This window comes from Pseudophryne corroboree, chromosome 6 (genome assembly GCF_028390025.1).
Source record: "Pseudophryne corroboree isolate aPseCor3 chromosome 6, aPseCor3.hap2, whole genome shotgun sequence".
NCBI classification, from domain to species: domain Eukaryota; kingdom Metazoa; phylum Chordata; class Amphibia; order Anura; family Myobatrachidae; genus Pseudophryne; species Pseudophryne corroboree.
Window position 1 is genome coordinate 438,664,972 of NC_086449.1, and position 20,669 is coordinate 438,685,640.

Sequence of the window (20,669 nt, forward strand, 5' to 3'; positions counted from 1 at the left end):
AAAATGTCTAGTTATGACACTGGTCAGATCCAATAACCGTATCACCTTGACTAGTACCACACTAGTGTCAGTACTGTGATCACGCAGATGTTGTAGTTCTGATGTAGCGAGGCCAGAGCCTAATTTAGTACTCACAATTTATATTCTATCACTCTGTCCATTATTCCATACACCTGTCTTGCTTTCCAACACCCATAGAAATGTAAGGGGCCACAGATCCCCAAACACTCTCACAATTGTGCAGTCACAAATGACACTCCATTAGTTAGTCTCTCCCTGCTTCTAGCAAGTAATAATAGTTATAGCATAAACGTAGCGATCTATTAGCTTCTTCAAATACCTTGTTCATGAGCATATTAAAAAATAATAATAATAATAAAGGAATGCTTTATTTACAAAAAGGACTGCAATGCTTAGTTCCAAAAAAATATATAAATAAAAGGGTTACAGAACAGAAAGACACACATGTGAAGCTTGTTTCCAAAAGGTACCAAATCCCCCCATATATGTTAAAATTAGTTCTAGGTGGCAGCACATTGTTCGCTAGGTGTAGAATATTACTTCCAGATACAAACTACCAATTTGCTCCAAATCCCTTTGGTACAGGGCTTAAAAAATGGCATTTTATAGCAGTAAGTATCGCATCCAGTCAGTGTTTTATAGCAAAAGGTACAAAATAGTTTCAGTTTCATTGGTGTAATTTTTAACTCTGCCAGTACACTTTCATTCATCCTATCAGCTCCCTTAAAGATCTTCCCACACAACACCCATCAACCTATTCACCCATTAGCACTTTGATCTAAAGCAAAATCAGCCCCTTCCCAAAACTCAGACAAGCCAAGCATACTATTCAAGGCAGCTATGGTATTACACTTTGGGTGTTATATTTCATAAAAAGGACAAAAAGATTACTCCTAAAACCACTCCTTTTTCTGGGCGACTTGAGAGTGAAGGTGGTAGAGGTCCTTCCGAAATTAGTTCCTATTTATGGCATTTCTTCAATACCTATCTGAAACCATACAGTGATGCTAAGAAAATCATGTACATCAGAGTGTTTTGTGATAGTTGTGCCTCTCAGGTTTTGTGTAATTGCATCTCAGTATGGTTTTAAAATTGTGGGTTTTTTTTTTCCTGGTCATGGATATTCCTATATGCCTGCAGACAGATCATTGGGCATTGTGGAGAAAAAAATTAAAAATAATTTTTTTTTCCCAAAAAGTATGGTGCAGTGTTTGCAAGTGTTGGGACAGGGCACATTTTAGGATCAGATTTTAAATGGGTAAACTGGCAAGAAGTAGTACAAAATTCAGTACCATCCTCAAAAAAGTTCAAAATTAGTGAGGCTAAAAGACTGACAATACAGGCAAAGTCAGGTGTGGTTGGACTTTTTTTTAGGTATGATCTTGCGATAGCAAATATAAAGGAAATGCAATGTAAGGGTCATGTTCAAGAGGCTAAAAAGGTATGGTGGCACTGCTAGCAGCCATGGAGTACAAAGATGGACCAGTTGCCATTGTACACACACACACACACACACACACACACACACACACACACACATTGTAAAGGGTGATACAGAAGTATAGGAAAATGATGATGAGAATGCCTCATTTGTTTATGATGACTGAATAATATCATTGTGTTCATTGTGCAGAGAAAAAAAGAACACGTTAACAGAAAAGTTACATTTGTTTTAATTTTAAATATAAACTATATAGAAGGAAATACTTGCTATAAAGTAACAAATAATATTTGCAGTCAAACGTTCTTTGTAGTGCAATGGAACTACTTCTATATGTATTTTAAATTGAAGAGTCATGCCAAAATGTACCAAATCCTGATTTGTTTCCAAAAGCTACCAAATCCAAAATTATTTGTTGCATAACTCCATAATAAAGTGCAAAATATCTTTGTGATGTATGAATGTTCAAAATGTTCAATTTATTTTTTTCAGTCTTTTTTTTTTTTTTTTTTTATAATTGAAGCACAAGAGAATTTATGTAATGAAGAACCTTAAAAATATTACATTATGCCAATTGCAATATATAACAAGAAGTTGCTAAAACACATTTAGCAAATAAAAGTCGTCATGAACAAAATGTGTAACAGTCATTTCCCATACTGCAACTGTTTTGTAGTACCAGTTACGTTATTAAGTAATCTGAAGATCCTCATCTAGTATTCTCAACTCATACCAGACCATCAGGTGTAAGCTATTCGGAATCCTTCTCTGCAACGAGAGAGGCAAAGTTGCAATAACACTCTCCCAGACATAAAAAAATTACCCACTTGTTTTCCCTTTCTTAAACATGGTCTCTACCTAATCCATCCTAAAGATATGATAAAGTTTCTCTTTATATAAAGAAAAAATGGGAGGACCTGGGTGTACTCAATTGTGCAAGATATGTTTTTTTGGCTGCAGATCTTTGGGCCAATAAAAATTTCTTATAACATTGGGATTTAGGGGAAAACCCAAATACAGGTTGAGTATCCCTTATCCAAAATCCCACATTTTTGGGTTCCCTACTGAGATACTGACATATATATTATATATGTGTATATATAGATATATATATGTGTGCGTGTGTTTCATTATCTCAGTAGGGGAACCAAAATGTATTATATGTGTGTGTGTGTGTATGTATGTATGTATGTATGTGTGTGTGTATATATATATATATAATATATGAGCAAGATGGTGCGGCACTCAGCTCAAAGAATAGTCAGCAGACATAGGAAATAATCACAACGTTTCAGTGCTTTATTGCACTATCATCAGCACTGAAATGTGATTATTTCCTACGTCTGCTGACTATTCTTTGAGCTGAGTGCAGCACCATCTTGCTCGTATGGGTATACTACGGTATATGCGAGGACACCAGCGTGTGTGTGTATATATATATATATATATATATATGTGTGTGTGTGTGTGTGTGTGTGTGATTTTGGATGGGATACTCAACCTGTATAGTCCTTACTCACGTTAAGGGAACATAATTGATTAGCGTTCTCTCTGCATTCTGATTCACTCTCCGCCAGATTGCCTTGAATATCGGACATTCCTATAGGGAATGGTACAAATCTGCCATTTCTTGATGACATATCTGAAGACATCAGTCCCATTAGAAATTTCCTGTTGGGGCAGAGAGACAGTCTGTGTATCATGTTGTAAAACAATTCTTGTAACATACTTAAAGACAAAGGTTTGCAAGAAATATTGAGAAAATGCAGGAGATCCTGAGTGGAGAAAGTGGTGAAATGGACCAGCCACTATCCCATTCCTGATTGTTAAGCGGTGTGATCAATGGGATTTACCATTGATACATGGTAATGAGAGAGAGCTTTTCTATGAGTGTCCTTGTCTCAATAATTAATTAAAATGATTTTTCCCAATCTACATTGTTGCAACTTTAAAATAAAAAGGAATAAAACTGAATTAAACTCAACTTATTCTGTGCTGATGGGGATGACCGCAAATAAAGGTCCAGGCTTCAATTTACAATTGAGCCCCAAAGTCTGACACAGAGCAAAATGCTCCCATACCTCTTATCTCCTTTAACAACCCCCCCCCCCCCATAGTGATGCCATTACAAAATCCCTGATGACTGGCTGGCTGGTTAATTGCCCATAGTCCATACCAGGACCGTCCACATAACTGTTAACCTAAATACAAATAACTGTACATCATTTCCCCTGTGCAGTAGCCACATGAAATATGATATGTTCACATTAATGTCTATCTCTATAGCATTATTGTAAACAGGACTGCTATGGGACGTGTAATTGGTTAGTTCATGGTTAGTTCATTTCTCACAAACCATAAGTTCCAGTTGCCTTCAAATCACATCTAAAAGCACACAAATGTCTGGTATTTTTCTATGATTTCTGATGCTCCCAGCTATTACAGAAATATTAATTTATATCAAGAGAGATGCAGTAACATATTGTTTTGGTCTTTGTTCCTGCATGAAGTCTGAGCAGACTTATTGATCAAACTACTGTTTGAATACCCCTGCTGTTTTGGTGCCCAAAGATGGCTTTCATGTACAATCTAACCAGCTTCACGTCAACTACAGTATATGTAGACATGGATGAAAAGGCTTTGTTTGCCCACCACCTGTCTTGGTAGTTGCTTTTCCCGGCTTACAGAATACCATCATAGATGTACATACTAATGAAACTACACAAGCTTACCCTCAGGCTTCCTTGGTATGATTAAAAATCCTATTTGTGTGGGCAAAATTCTAACAATATCAGAATAACATACCTGGCAGTATGCCCCGATATACCTGTAATCCGGAAGTTGTGCAGTATAGAAGAGAATGGTATTGTAATACATATCTTTTTTTTTTTGTCATTCAGATCGATCTTGTAAAATATGGAATCTCGTCACTGGTCAGGAAATTATGTCCCTTGGAGGTCATCCCAATAATGTGGTGTCTGTGAAGTATTGTAACTACACAAGTCTAGTATTTACAGTGTCAACATCTTATATTAAGGTGTGGGACATCAGAGATTCTGCAAAGTGCATACGGACACTTACGTAAGTATTGTTACCAATATATAGCATATGGAAATCATTAACCTAAAAACAACCCCTTGTTGTGAAGTGGATAGTTGAAAATCAGTACTGTTCATGACAAAATGCCGTCTTAGAATGCTGATCACACCAAGACTACCACATTATACTTGGCCTTCAAATTTTTGTCTATTTCTGCTGTTCCTTATTTAATAATGTTTTCAATGGGATTATCTGAAGTTAAAGCTTACTACCACTACTATTTTTTCATAGTTATTTGCTTCTCTTTGGTATTTGTGCAGAGTTTATGTGCAGCCTTTGATCAAGGATGTTGCCTTTCTTCTGGTTATTTCCTCAGCCATTAGAGTCTAGGTGATTACTTGCAGACTCGTGGTTAGAAATGCTGTCCTAACATTCTCCCCCAAGTGGTGTCTGGTTGTTATGTTAACTTGTAGACTGTCTGTGCTATTCCCTTTTTCAAAATAGTGTTATGGATGTGGGAAAGGGATGGCAGCTAGTCTCTGCAGGTGTTCAGAATTAGTTTTAGACTTTTTTTATGGGTCACCACCTGTTAGTGGCCGAACATATTTCTGTCTATTGTGCTGCCCCTGTTTTTGTGGACAATCCTGCCACTGGTACGTGGTATTCACAGACTTGGAAGAATAGGACTTATGCTGGGTAAAATTTGGTATTTGCTTCTCACCAATTAGATCAGGAAGGTGTAGTGGCTTCTGCAGAAGAACATGCTGCAACCTGCTGTGCCCTAGTGCCAATTCTGTGGGTCACAACTGGGGGCTAGAAATTTACCTTTGGCATTTGGCCCTATGTTGGCCCCTGAGTTTGTTGATGCCTTACAAAGTAACATTTCTGACATACTAGTTTTTTTTTTTTTTTGGGGGGGGAGGGTTTAGCTGCTGTTCAAATATTATGCCCCCACAGCAGTGATGTGAGGCTGCATGGATAATTGATAAGACAATCAAATCCATCTTCAGTGCTCTGCCTACTGTTGTTGGAGTTTAACATATGTCATCATGCCCCTCAATGTTAGGAACATCTGTACACCAGGTTAAGTTTTAGCACCTCAAGCTTAATTCAGGGAACTGAGCTGCCCAAAATGTTGCATTATGTTGATCATCAGTAAACACTAAGGTGTTAAATGTTTATCTGGAGTACCTTGTTTCTATCCTAATCGTATTATGTTCTCTCCCTCTCTCTCACACACACACAATTTTTAATATATATATTTTATTTATTTTTTTTGGGGGGGGATAATGGTTTAAAGCGTAGTCCATGGCAGAAAGAAGTTTGTCTAACATACCAAATCTCTCCTCCTTAAGATCTTCCGGTCAAGTGATGGCCTGGGATTCATGTGCTGGAAGTCAGAATAGGACAGTGACCATTCCGCCTGGTGAAAACCAAATAAATCAAATTGCACTAAACCCAACTGGCACCTTCCTGTATGCAGCAGCTGGAAATGCAGTGAGAATGTGGGACTTGAAAAGGTATTGTTTCACAAAGCTGAACTACAGTAGGCTTTGTTTTTCTTAATGAAAACAAAATTGACATATCTCAGTCACATCAAATTCAAGGGACACCTGTGACATAATGACAAAATTAAAACATTTGCTTAACTGGGAACCCAGTTACAAAAAATCCCCAGCTAAATGTAGAACAAAATATAAGCTGGGGTTATTAACAGGTAGAATATATGTCAGAAAGGTGAAAGTAGACCTTCCACCTAGACACAGTGAATGTAACCATTTTGCAGGTTGCCAATCAATGTATTGGGAACCAGTGACATTACTTATATTCATGAGGACCAGCTTCTGTTCATGGGATACTGGTTCTTACTTACATACTGATTAGTTTAAAATGGATGTAGTTGTCCGATCCATTTTAAACATTTTTTTAACGCACTCTGCGAGTAAAGAGAGTGTCTTATCCATTTAGCTGTAGACTTTTTTTTTTACTTTTTAAAATTTTCCTATTGCAGTAAAGCAGATACTAAAATACATGTGCTTGGAGCAAAAACAGATTGAATGGTGAAAAGTGAAGGGATGGGTCCTGGAAGATAATAGGATTGGGAGGTGTAAAAAAAAAAAAAACACAAAAAAACCCTCAAGCTCTTAAGTTTTAATCATGAAGAACTGCTGTGGTATACAGTCTAATATGCTGATTTTATTTTTCACCACTAAAGGTTTCAGTCTACAGGGAAATTAACTGGACATATTGGACCTGTCATGTGTCTTACTGTAGACCAGGTTGCCAGTGGCCAAGATCTAATTATCACAGGCTCAAAGGATCACTATATCAAGGTAAGATAGTGAGATATAAATTACACTGCAGTATAATTTAAGGCAAATAAAAAAATAAAAAAATAAAATAAAAATCCACATATAAAACATATGTAATCATAATCGCCAAAATTATTTTTATAAAATATAGGTTATACTTAAGTGTGTATACATGGCCGTAACTAAGAGGGGGCTAGGGGGGCATGTGACCTGGGCGCCGGATTGGAGGGGGCGCCGCAATGGTCAGTTTAATCCCCCTAACGCCCCCTCTGAGTCCCGATGCGCACAGGTCCCTTAGAGCCATCGGAGAAGCACAATGCAGTCCAGGCTCTACTAGCTGCCGCCCGGCGCCTGCTGCTGTGATGAAACTGAAAATAAACTACAGCTCCCAGAAGCCCTTGGTGCGGGAGCTGTAGTTTACTTTCAGTTTCATCAATGTGTATTCGTGGGTGCTGCCTGTTCTGCCCTAAGAGGGGGCACAGGGAACAAGTTACCCCAGCCTCACCCTGCTGCCTTAGATCACTGCAGCAGTGCACTATTGCACTGCTGAGTTGGAACATGAATGACAGTCGGAGGTCCGGAGGCGGAGCTACACGGCACTGTACTCAGTGCCAGGCCAGCTAGCAGCCCCATCAAAGAGAGGAGGGGAGAAGAGCAGCAGCACACAGCAAAGCCTAAATAGTGAGTGTGTTACACTGTATGTGTGTGTGACTACTATATATGTGTGAATGAATATATCTGTATGCGTGCTTGTGTGTCACTGTATGTATGTGTGACTATGTATGTATACAGGTGTGTGACTGTATGTATGTGAGTGAATGTATGCGTGCGTGTGTTTAGATGTGTGACAGTATGTATGTGTGTGGTTTTACATATGTCAATGTATGGGGTATTATTTCCTTTTTTACTTCATCTGTAGCCCAAATGTCTAACTCATAGACCCTACACATTGGGTGATAATACTGAAAGATATGAACGATCTCGTTCATTAATGAACGAGATACCGTTCATATCTTTCATTGTGGAGGCTCCAGAGATGAACGTTGCGCGGCCCCGCGCTCGTTCATCGCTGGTCCCCCGTCGGCTGTGCATGCAGGCCAATATGGACGAGATCGTCCATATTTGCATGCACTGCTATGGAGCCGGGTGACGGGGGGAGTGAAGAAACTTCACTCCCCCCTGTCACTGCCCCCCCGCCGCCGGGTCGCCCGTCGGCCGTATCTGCCGTCAGGCAGCTCGACGGCGGATTGCATAATGTGTAGGGCCCATCAGTCCAGCTAAATGTCTAGAAAAGAAGCTTTATAGCAGTTACCAGCTCTTTGCTCTTATGGAGTTTATTTATATATATATATATATATATATATATATATATATATGGGTGGGGGTTACGTGGCAGGTACACGGTCAGCATACCGATGCCGGGATCCCGGCCACCAGAATGCCGCCAGGGGGTGAGTGCAAAAGAAACCCCTTGAGGGCTCGGTGGCTTGCTGCAGGTTCTATTCCCGCTCTATAGGTATCATGGACACCCATGAGTGGAAATAGCCCCTGTTAGCTGGTACTGGCTGGCGGCATTGTCAGTCTTCGCACAAAGTTACACATGGTTGTGGTGCGGGTGGGGGGCGCCGGATTACTGTCTTGCCCCGGGTGACACAAATCCTGGTTTCTCTGACGTCCTAGTGGATGCTGGGACTCCGTAAGGACCATGGGGATATAGCGGCTCCGCAGGAGACAGGGCACAATAATAAAAGCTTTAGGATCAGGTGGTGTGCACCGGCTCCTCCCCCTATGACCCTCCTCCAAGCCTCAGTTAGATTTTTGTGCCCGACGAGAAGGGTGCAATCTAGGTGGCTCTCCTGAGCTGCTTAGAATAAAAGTTTAAGTTAGGTTTTTTATTTTCAGTGAGTCCTGCTGGCAACAGGCTCACTGCTACGAGGGACTTAGGGGAGAGAAGTAAACTCACCTGCGTGCAGGATGGATTTGCTTCTTAGGCTACTGGACACCATTAGCTCCAGAGGGATCGAACACAGGCCCAGCCATGGAGTCCGGTCCCGGAGCCGTGCCGCCGACCCCCCTTGCAGATGCCGAAGTTGAAGAGGTCCAGAGGTCCAGAAACAGGCGGCAGAAGACTTTCAGTCTTCATAAGGTAGCGCACAGCACTGCAGCTGTGCGCCATTGTTGTCAGCACACTTCACCAACAGTCACCAACTGTCACTGAGGGTGCAGGGCGCTGGGGGGGTCGCCCTGGGCAGCAATGTACAATACCTTTTTATGGCTAAAATACATCACATATAGCCCTTGAGGCTATATGGATGTATTTAACCCCTGCCAGATCTCACAAACTCCGGGAGAAGAGCCCGCCGAAAAGGGGGCGGGGCCTATTCTCCTCAGCACACGGCGCCATTTTCCTGCTCAGCTCTGCTGTGAGGAAGGCTCCCAGGCTCTCCCCTGCACTGCACTACAGAAACAGGGTTAAAACAGAGAGGGGGGGCACTTATTTGGCGATATGATTACATATATAAAAATGCTATAAGGGAAAACACTTGAATAAGGGGTTGTCCCTGTATAATTATAGCGTTTTTGGTGTGTGCTGGCAAACTCTCCCTCTGTCTCCCCAAAGGGCTAGTGGGGTCCTGTCCTCTATCAGAGCATTCCCTGTGTGTGTGATGTGTGTCGGTACGTGTGTGTCGACATGTAGGAGGACGATGTTGGTGAGGAGGCGGAGCAAATTGCCTGTATTGGTGATGTCACTCTCTAGGGAGTCGACACTGGAATGGATGGCTTATTTAGGAATTACGTGATAATGTCAACACGCTGCAAGGTCGGTTGACGACATGAGACGGCCGGCAAACAAATTAGTACCTGTCCAGGCGTCTCAGACACCGTCAGGGGCTTGTAAAAACGCCCATTTACCTCAGTCGGTCGACACAGACACGGACACTGACTCCAGTGTCGACGGTGAAGAAACAAACGTATTTTCCTTTAGGGCCACACGTTTCATGTTAAGGGCAATGAAGGAGGTGTTACATATTTCTGATACTACAAGTACCACAAATAAGGGTATTATGTAGGGTGTGAATAAACTACTTGTAGTTTTTCCTGAATCAGATAAATTAAATGAAGTGTGTGATGATACGTGGGTTTCCTCCGATAGAAAATTATTGGCGGTATACCCTTTCCCGCCAGAAGTTAGGGCGAGTTGGGAAACACACCTTAGGGTGGATAAGGCGCTCACACGCTTATAAAAACAAGGGGCGTTACCGTCTCCAGATACGGCAGCCCTCAAGGAGCCAGCTGATAGGAAGCTGAAAAATATCCTAAAAGTATATACACACATACTGGTGTTATACTACGACCAGCAATCGCCTCAGCCTGGATGTGCAGCGCTGAGGGGGCTTGGTCGGATTTCCTGACTGAAAATATTGATACCCTTGACAGGGACAAGATTTTATTGACTATAGATGCATTTCTATATATGCGAGATGCGCAGAGGGATATTTGCATTCTGGCATCAAGAGTAAATGTGATGTCCATATCTGCCAGACGAAGACACGACAGTGGTCAGGTGATGCAGATTCCAGACGGCACATGGAAGTATTGCCGTATAAAGGGGCGGTCCATCGGACCTGGTGGCCATGGCAACAGCTGAAAAATCCACCTTTTGTTACCCCAAGTCACATCTCAGCAGAAAAGGACACAGTCTTTTCAGTCTCAGTCCTTTCGTCCCCATAAGGGCAGGCGGGCAAAAGGGCCAGTCATATCTGCCCAGGGGTAGAGGAAAGGGAAGAAGACTGCAGCAGGCAGCCCATTCCCAGGAACAGAAGCCCTCCACAGCTTCTGCCAAGTCCGCAGCATGACGCTGGGGCCGTACAAGCGGACTCAGGTGCGGTAGGGGGTCATCTCAAGAGTTTCAGCACGCAGGGGGCTCACTCACAAGTGGACTCCTGGATCCTACACGTAGTATCCCAGGTGTACATTGGAAATTCGAGACGTCTCCCCCTCACAAGTTCCTGAAGTCTGCTTTACCAACGTCTCCCTCCGACAGGGAGGCAGTATTGGGAACAATTCACAGGCTGTATTCCCAGCAGGTGATAATCAAAGTACCCCTTCTACAACAAGGGAAGGGGTATTATTCCACACTATATTGTGGTACTGAAGCCAGACGGCTCGGTGAGATCTGAAATATTTGAACACTTACATACAAGCGTTCAAATCAAGATGGAGTCACTCAGAGTAGTGATAGCGAACCAGGAAGAAGGGGACGATATGGTGTCACTGGATATCAGGGACGCTTACCTACATGTCCAAATTTGCCTTCTCACCAAGGGTACCTCAGGTTCGTGGTACAGAACTGTCACTATCAGTTCAGACGCTGCCGTTTGGATTGTCCACGGCACCCCGGGTCTTTACCAAGGTAATGGCTGAAATTATGATTCTTCTTAAAAGAAATATGGACGCTTTCCTGATAAGGGCAAGGTCCAGAGAACAGTTGGAGGTCGGAGTAGCACTATCTTAAGTAGTTCTACGACAGCACGAGTGGATTCTAAATATTCCAAAATCGCAGTTTTTTCCGACGACACGTCTACTGTTCCTAGGGATGATTCTGGACACAGTCCAGAAAAGGATGTTTTCTCCCGGAGAAGAAAGCCAGGGAGTTATCCGAGCTAGTCAGGAACCTCCTAAAACCAGGAAAAGTGTCAGTGCATCATTGCACAAGGATCCTGTGAAAAATGGTGGTTTCTTACAAAGCGATCCCATTCGGTAGATTTCACGCAAGAACCTTTCCGTGGGATCTGCTGGAAAAATGGTCCGGATCGCATCTTCAGATGCATCAGCGGATAACCCTGTCTCCAAGGACAAGGGTGTTTCTTCTGCGGTGGCTGCAGAGTGCTCATCTATGAAAGGGCCGCAGATTCGGCATTCAGGACTGGGTCCTGGTGACCACGGATGCCAGCCTGAGTGGCTGGGGAGCAGTCACACAAGGAAAAAATTTCCAGAGAGTGTGATCAAGTCTGGAGACTTCTCTCCACATAAATATACTGGAGCTAAGGGCAATTTACAATGCTCTAAGCTTAGCAAGACCTCTGCTTCAAGGTCAGCCGGTATTGATCCAGTGGGACAACATCACGGCAGTCGCCCACGTAAACAGACAGGGCGGCACAAGAAGCAGGAGGGAAATGGCAGAAACTACAAGGATTCTTCGCTGGGCGAAAAATCATGTGATAACACTCTCAGCAGTGTTCATTCCGGGAGTGGAAAACTGGGAAGCAGACTTCCTCAGCAGGCATGACCTCCACCCGGGAGAGTGGGGACTTCATCGGGAAGTCTTCCACATGATTGTAAACCGTTGGGAAAAACCAAAGTTGGACATGATGGCGTCCCGCCTGAACAAAAAACTAGACAGATATTGCGCCAGGTCAAGGGACCCTCAGGCAATAGCGGTGGACGCTCTGGTAACACTGTGGGTGTACCAGTCAGAGTATGTGTTCCCTCCTATGCCTCTCATACCAAAAGTACTGAGAATCATAAGAGGGAGATGAGTAAGAACGATACTCGTGGTTCCGGATTGGCCAAGAAGGACTTGGTACCCGAAACTTCAAGAGATGTTCACGGAAGACCCGTGGCCTCTACCTTTAAGAAAGGACCTGGTCCAGCAGGGACCTTGTCTGTTCCAAGACTTACCGCGGCCGCGTTTGACGGCATGGCGGTTGAACGCCGGATCCTGAAAGGGCATTCCAGATGAAGTCATCCCTACCCTGGTCGAAGACAGGAAGGATGTAACCGCAAAACATTTTCACCGCATTTGGTGAAGATATGTTGCGTGGTGTGAGGCCAAGAAGGCCCCTACAGAGGAATTCCAACTGGGTCGTTTCCTACATTTCCTGAAAACAGGACTGTCTATGGGCCTAAAATTAGGGTCCATTAAGGTTCAAATTTCGGCCCTGTCGAATTTCTTCCAGAAAGAACTGGCTTTAGTGCCTGACGTTCAGATGTTTGTAAAAGGGGTACTGCATATACAGCCTCCTTTTGTGCCCCAGTGGCACCTTGGGATCTCAATGTTGTTTTGAGTTTCCTAAAGTCACATTGGTTTGAACCACTCACCACTGTGGACTTAGCATCGTCACCTTCCATGTGAGATATTTTATTAGCCCTGGCTTCAGCCAGGCGTGTGTCAGAATTGGCGGCTTTATCATATATAAAGCCCTTACTTAATTTTTCATTCTGACAGGGCAGAATTGAGGACTCGTCCTCAATTTCTCCTTAAGGTGTTTTCTGTTTTTCACATGAACCAACCTATTGTGGTACCTGCGGGTACTAGGGACTTGGAGGACTCCAAGTTACTTGACGTTGTCAGGGCCCTGAAAAATATGTTTCCAGGACGGCTGGAGTCAGAAAATCTGACTCGCTGTTTAGCCTGTATGCACCCAACAAGATGGGTGCTCCTGCTTCTAAGCAGACGATTGCTCGCTGGATTTGTAATACAATTCAGTTTACACATTCTGTGGCAGGCCTGCCACAGCCAAAATCTGTAAAAGCCCATTCCAAAAGGAAGGGGGCTCATCTTGGGCGACTGCCCGAGGGGTCTCGGCTTTACAACTTTGCCGAGCAGTTACTTGGTCAGGGGCAAACACGTTTGCAAAATTCTACAAATTTGATACCCTGGCTGAGGAGGACATGGAGTTCTCTCATTCGGTGCTGCAGGGTCATCCGCACTCTCCCGCCCGTTTGGGAGCTTTGGTATAATCCCCATGGTCCTTACGGAGTCCCAGCATCCACTAGGACGTCAGAGAAAATAAGATTTTACTTACCGATAAATCTATTTCTCGTAGTCCGTAGTGGATGCTGGGCGCCCATCCCAAGTGCGGATTGTCTGCAATACTTGTACATAGTTATTGTTACAAAAATCGGGTTATTCTTGTTGTGAGCCGTCTTTTCAGAGGCTCCTTCGTTGTTATCATACTGTTAACTGGGTTCAGATCACAGGTTGTACGGTGTGATTGGTGTGGCTGGTATGAGTCTTACCCGGGATTCAATATCCTTCCTTATTATGCACGCTCGTCCGGGCACAGTATCCTAACTGAGGCTTGGAGGAGGGTCATAGGGGGAGGAGCCAGTGCACACCACCTGATCCTAAAGCTTTTATTATTGTGCCCTGTCTCCTGCGGAGCCGCTATATCCCCATGGTCCTTACGGAGTCCCAGCATCCACTACGGACTACGAGAAATATATTTATCGGTAAGTAAAATCTTATTTTCGGCCCTGCAGTGTATATAACAAAAATGTGCATTGTCAACTTAAGAAACACAAGTTTTTAAAGTATTTGCCTATTGATTCCTGCTTACTGTGTGTGCTCCAATTCCAGTAGGCACACTTTATATACTCTAAGGATAGACAGTGAGGGGAGCACATAAGTGTACCAGCTCTAATCATTGTAAAGCATAGTTAGTTGAGTTGTCCAATAACATAGATTGTATCATCTTAAAGATTTGTTTTGCTGGCTGGCTATTGTTAGGAACATAGGGCCTGATTCATGTTTGTAAGTAAAGCAAAAAGAAAGAAAAAAACTTTGTGCCTGGAACAAACCATGTTACCATGCAAGGGGAACAAATACATTCATATTTTCTCTGTGCAGGGTAAATACTGTCTGTTTTTGTATGTAGCCCACAAATGTTAGACTGCTTTACTTTTACAGTTACAATTTAGATTTCAGTTTGAACACACCCCACCCAAATCTAACTCTCTACACATGCTTTTGCCCAGTTGTTTGATTTTTTGCTTTATTTACAAACATGAATCAGGCCCATTGATCGTTTCCCAGGAATCCTTAAACAAAATCTCCATTAGCACTAATCCCTCTTCTCAAATATGTTATCTAAGGGTCAGCAATAGACATTAAAATTTAGGGGTTTGCAGATTGCAAATATGGCATTTATAGTAGAGTGGCAAGTTGCTTCTAACTGTAGTTTGTCAATGCTGAGGAAAGGGTAGTAATCACAGTTTTAAGGCTTTATAGTGCCAGCAATCAGAATCTAATGGTGGGTACACACTAACAGATATATCTGCAGATCAATTGATCTGCAGATATATCTATGGACGGATCGAGCAGTGTGTTCAGCATACACACTGCCCGATCCGTCGGGGACTGACGTCATGAACTGGGCGGGCGTGTACACACGCCCGCCCAGTTCAGCTGTCAATCACCGCTGGCCGCCGCAGCATGTGTACGGGCGGTCGGCCGACCGCCCCATACACACACAGCGACGCGCCAATATATCGGCAGATATATTGGCCATCGGCTGTGCTGCGGGGCCGACGCGATACGTCTGTGAACGACGGAGTTCACATACGTATCGGCCGTACACACTGGCCGACGGTCCCGCGATATATCGGCCGTTCAGGAGAACGGCCGATATATCGACCAGTGTGTACGGGCCTTCAGAGTGATGAAAATTGTTTCCATTTTAGTGCTGCGACCTGCAGCTACTAAATATTTTGCTTCTCTACTGGGATGAAAGACTATACTATTTTTTCCTGAAGAAAGTAGTGCATTCTGACAGAGGTCATTTAGATTTGACTACTGTTAAATTTAAGTCTGTCTGTAGAATGTAGCGAGGTTTTGCCCTAAACATTTTTAGGTCTTCTAAGTGGAGTACAAATGAAATACTTTACTCAAAAATCAAAAGAAGCACATAGTACTTATTCTATATGCAGTATTCCAATAGAGAAGAGGAATGTTTTGAACAGTTTTGATAAACGAGAAGCCTTTAAGTAATGGGGCAACTTTAGACACCTTAAGTATAGGAACAACATTAAAACTTTGAATTTTAGGAGGTTTTCCTGTCAAATGTAATGAAGCATAGTCATATTAAGGATTAGTTGAATAATCTCCAAAATTGAATGCTCAGACCTGGAAAAGGGTAGAATTTTAGGAAGCAAAAGCAGTTAAATTGCTGAAATGCAAATCATCCACATCGAGGGCTCACTGCTGAGATTCCAGAATTTAAATCACAGTTGAGGTCATGGTAATTATACTTACTGTATATTCTCCATTTTCTTTTCTTTCATTTCTACAGATGTTTGATATAACTGAAGGGGCTCTTGGTGTTGTAAGCCCTACACATTGTTTTGAACCTCCTCATTATGATGGTATTGAAGCGCTCATCATTAATGGGGAAAATCTTTTCAGTGGGTCAAGAGACAATGGAATAAAGAAATGGGACCTCTCTCGGAAAGACCTTCTTCAGGTAGGCTTGTGTTTGGTTTACATCCTCTATTGTATGGTAGTCTGCATTATCTGAATATGAATATAGTGTGTGTGTATATAGTGTACAGAGAATCTTTGGGGGGTTTTAAAAACATAATTCGATGTACATCTTGTAAATATATGGTATTTCTTACACATCATTTCTTTATTTCATTTCCTCCAGCAAGTCCCGAATGCTCATAAAGATTGGGTATGTGCTCTTGGAATTGTGCCCAGCTGCCCTGTTGTTCTGAGTGGCTGTCGAGGAGGCATCCTAAAGCTCTGGAATGTAGACACATTCATGCCCATTGGAGAAGTGAAGGCACATGATAGCCCTATAAATGCAATCTGCACAAACTCTAATAATATTTTTACAGCAGCAGAGTAAGTGTTGTTGTGCCTCCTTTGTATCATTATTGTATGTTTCATAATTTCTTACTTGTATCGATCTGAGCATTTTGATAAAATGTAGCTAGTTTACTATCTTGTTTATTTCCATTAAATAGAAGTAAAATACATAAACAGTTGTGTGCAGAAAACTAAAGACAGATCTGTAATTCTTCATGCATTGTGTACTGTAAGATTAATATAAGGTCTGAGGAGGCTTGTTGGTTCCCAAATCAAATATACTTACAGTATGATTAAATTACTATATCATATTAATAAATCATTATATAAATAAATAGTAATTTAAGTAGAGGAGAAATTATAAATTAATGTTCAGCCACCATGGACTGGGCAGCTACACTTTAGATATTTTCTGCACACAGAGCAGTCAATCCAATAGTATATACAACATTACTTGTAGGTGATATCCTGTTTTGCACTGTTTTAGTGTCTGTTCTCTTGTGGTGTGTCGTAAATAGTGTTTTAGGCTTCTACTGCTACCAGAAAACTGTGTTTATATAATTTATGTAAATGTGTGATTCACAGCAGAACAGACCATGTACCAGAGAAATAATATTAAACTGAATAATGTTAAAAATGACATGAACATCAGGATAAACTAGATCGCAATAGTTAATTTGTTTTTTATTTACTTTTATTACCTTGTTATTTATATAGAAACAAGTGCATTTTTCAGTTGGTGCGGCTGTTCTCCTTACATCCCTTTGTGCAAAAGCTCTTGTCCTCTTATGTTTTGGGACCTGATCTAATTATGTTTTCTTTACTGTTAATTGCAGTGACCAAACTGTGAGGATTTGGAAAGCTCATGGTTCACTGGATGGACAAATTTCAGATGCTGGGGACACAAGTGAAGATGTTGCCAGCAATTGAACTGGAAGTAGATAGTTTTAAGGAGATACTGTGACAAGCTGTTTACCATTTAGGCACATTTGGGCATTTAATATAGTATGCGTATTGGAAATAACTGGAAACTCTGACTGTAACATTACTGTATTCTTAAAAGTGCTACTCTCTGCTTAACGTCTTGCACACTTGTGCAAATCCTGCTGGTCACTAATCTGTAAACCTTTGCACTCTTACTGAACAAAGTGGACTTGCTTTTTGTTATGTCTCAGCATTGGATACAAAGTGACTTCTGTGTGCTGTACAATGGTTCTACTGTATTGTGAGGTAAATGTATGTAAGCAAGTGTAGTACTGTATATGGTACTCTAGTATCAACTATCACATGTAAAGCTGGGTGCCTGTAGTTTTCACAAATGCAACTGCTAAGTGCAGGGGTGGGCAACCTTTGGCACTTGCTAAACTAGATCTTTCATGATGTTACTGTCCAGGCAGATAATAATCATGATGTATTCAGTCCAGAACCATCTGAAGTGCCAGAAGGAGCCCGTCTTTGTCATAAAGCTTTTGGTGTTTCATATTGTACACACTTGACCAAAGTTTTGCTTTTCTGCACGCACTTGTGCTCAGGATTTCAGGTGCAGTAATTGTCTAATCTCTAATGCATTACACCTTTCTTCTTTCCTGAGGATATAATAACCTCCTTTGTGGCTAAAAGGCAATGCTTTGTTTTATGTGTTGTGTGTCAAACTGTCAACATTTAAAGTATGCTCTAAATTATTTTTATTTCTTTTACTACTTATATTTTTTCTCGTAGCTGCATACATTTGCTTCTCTCATTTAAAAAAGCTGCTAAATTTATTTTAAATACTGTTTTTTTTTATTTGAGAGTTTGAAATAGTTCGTCATCTGTGGTAGAAAACAATGTATATAATTTGGTTGTATAAAGATTATTTGGTGTTCTTGCTTTGATTTTAAAATGCTGTGTGAATCCTTGGAAAAGGTTACGTTACATTGTTTTCCTAATATTATTTTGTAAATTTGACACTTGCAAATTTAATATAGATTAAACAAATATTTGTGCATTTTAAGTTTGTAGATACTGTAGAAATAATTTGTGAGCATCCGTTTAGCTAAGGCAAAAATAAACACATGCGCAAATACTTCTGTTGTTTGATTGTTGAGCTCCTCCCTTTCCTTTAAAGACAAAATAACGTCCAAATTTGCTAAAGGTATGCTCTTTAATACTGCATATTACATTGTTTTTTTCTCTACTTACAGTAACACTATGTGACATGTCTGTAGTTTATGTAACTTTTCTGATTAATTGGGGAGTCCTACTGTAGACAATTAATCCGATATCCAAAATACCTCTGGTCCCAAGCATGCGTCAGGGACCCATATATATATATATATATATATATATATATATATATATATATATATATATTTATATATATATATAGTGTTACACAGAATATACAATTTGGTATTTTTACTGTGTGTTTCAGACACCTCATATCGCTTAAATCCTCTGTTTTGTGTCCTGTGTTTACTGTCACATAACATAGGTTTTTTTTGCAGATATTGTGTTTGTCTGGTTATATTGTACCGTTACGCCCTACAGCTACTTCTGCATCCTGCAGTATTGGCACCATGGATTTACCTGATGGGGAAGTTTTAGCTGCTGGTTCATGCGCTGAGTGCCATACACCCAGTTTACCTGCAGTACCTATGGCCAATCAGGATCCACCTTGGGCAGCATTCTCAAGTATGCTGAGTACACTTGTGACACGTCTTGCGCCCCCCTGTGGGACCTCCTGTGGCATTGCAGCCACATATTGTCCCTGTAGTTAATCCGTCCTGGGCGGATACTCGGTACACCGAGTTACAACAATGAATCAATCCTTGGTTAGACAAAAGTCTACCCCATGCCCCTCTGGGGCCAAGGGGTCATCTAAAAGGGCCATTTCCTCCTCACAATCCACTAATATTTTGGATAATTCTTCAGATGAGGATTGGGAATATACTGAATATACTGATCCGTCAGACACTGAAACAGTTGCTTCTGATGAGGAATCTACAACCCAGGTTGATGTTCCTGACCTGGTGTAGGCTATTAAGTTAGTTCATCAAATAGTTGATGACATTGAGCCTAGTACTGCGTCTAAGAAACCTGAGAAGTTCAAACGTCAGAAGGTTACTAAGGTAGTCTTACCACATTCTGACCACTTAATTGACATACGTCAGGAATCCTGGTCGTCGCCAGGAAAGAAATTTTCCCTGTCTAAAAAGATGCTACCTCGTTATCCTATCCCTGTGGAATTGAGTAATAAGTGGGAAACACCACCGCCGGTGGACTCCCATGTCGCCCGTCTTGTGGTGTCATCTACTCAGCCTGTCACCACTGTCACCTCACTGAAGGAACCGACGGATAAGCGTGTGGAGGGATGCCTGAAGTCTATTTACTCCCTCACTGGCGCTGTACATAAACCCACTATGGCAGCCTCCTGGGCTGCAAAAGGTATTGAAGCATGGGTTCAGGCAATTGAGGATGAGCTGCCTCCAGGATTTTTCTGACACTGCCAGACAATATCTGTCTTATATTACCACAGCCTCCCACTATATTCAGGAGGCGGCCTCTAATGCAGGTGTAATGGTGGCTGAGACATCTACTACGTCCATCCTGGCTCGTCGAATTATGTGATTGAGATCCTGTAAGGTGGACCTGGACTCCAAAAAGACCTTGGATGTGCTCACTTTTAAGGGAGATATCCTATTTGAGGAGGATATTAACAAGATTGTAACTGACTTGGCTACTGCCAAGACTGCGTGTCCCCCAAATACCAATCCTTCTGTTCCGAAGGTTAAGAGTACCACCTTTCGTTCCTTTCGACCTCCAGGAAAAGCAAAGGGTCAGGCGTATCCACGACAGACTCGTGCTTCCAAAACCACTAAGCCTTAATCTAAACAATCCTGGGCCACCCGTCAGCCTGCTTCCAAACAAGACAAGCCTGCAGCATGACGGGCAGGTCTTCCCCTGGGGGACCCCAGGGTGGGAGGCCAACTTCTGCAGTTCACCCAGGCCTGGTTAAAGACCACTTCGGATGTCTGGGTGCGAGAAGTTGTCTCACGGGTACGCAATCTCTTTCAAGAGACGTCCCCCTCGCCAGTTTTGCACAACGGTTATCCCTGTGTATCCGTTAAAAGCGCAAGCTCTACACTTTGTTGTACAGTCCCTCCTGGATACAGGAGTAGTAGTGCCGGTACCTCTGTCTCAGAGAGGCAGGGGATACTATCCAACCCTTTTTCTAGTTCTGAAGCCAAATGGGTCCTTCCAGCCTATACTCAACCTCAAATCC

The 20,669-nt window shown here is 42.1% G+C and overlaps 1 protein-coding gene across 6 annotated transcripts in view; it reads left to right on the plus strand.

Annotated features, from left to right (window-relative positions):
- The window catches only part of KIF21A (kinesin family member 21A), a 282,538-nt gene extending 264,068 nt beyond the window's left edge, over positions 1-18,470 (plus strand). For all 6 annotated transcript variants that reach the window (XM_063927091.1, XM_063927092.1, XM_063927094.1 and 3 more), the window contains 6 exons: positions 4,363-4,543; positions 5,857-6,021; positions 6,717-6,834; positions 15,888-16,058; positions 16,242-16,441; positions 17,242-18,470. In XM_063927091.1, coding sequence (XP_063783161.1) covers positions 4,363-4,543; positions 5,857-6,021; positions 6,717-6,834; positions 15,888-16,058; positions 16,242-16,441; positions 17,242-17,335 — 929 coding nt within the window. In that variant the 3' untranslated portion in view covers positions 17,336-18,470. The remainder of the gene's footprint in view (positions 1-4,362; positions 4,544-5,856; positions 6,022-6,716; positions 6,835-15,887; positions 16,059-16,241; positions 16,442-17,241) is intronic.
- The last annotated feature ends 2,199 nt before the right edge of the window (positions 18,471-20,669 follow it).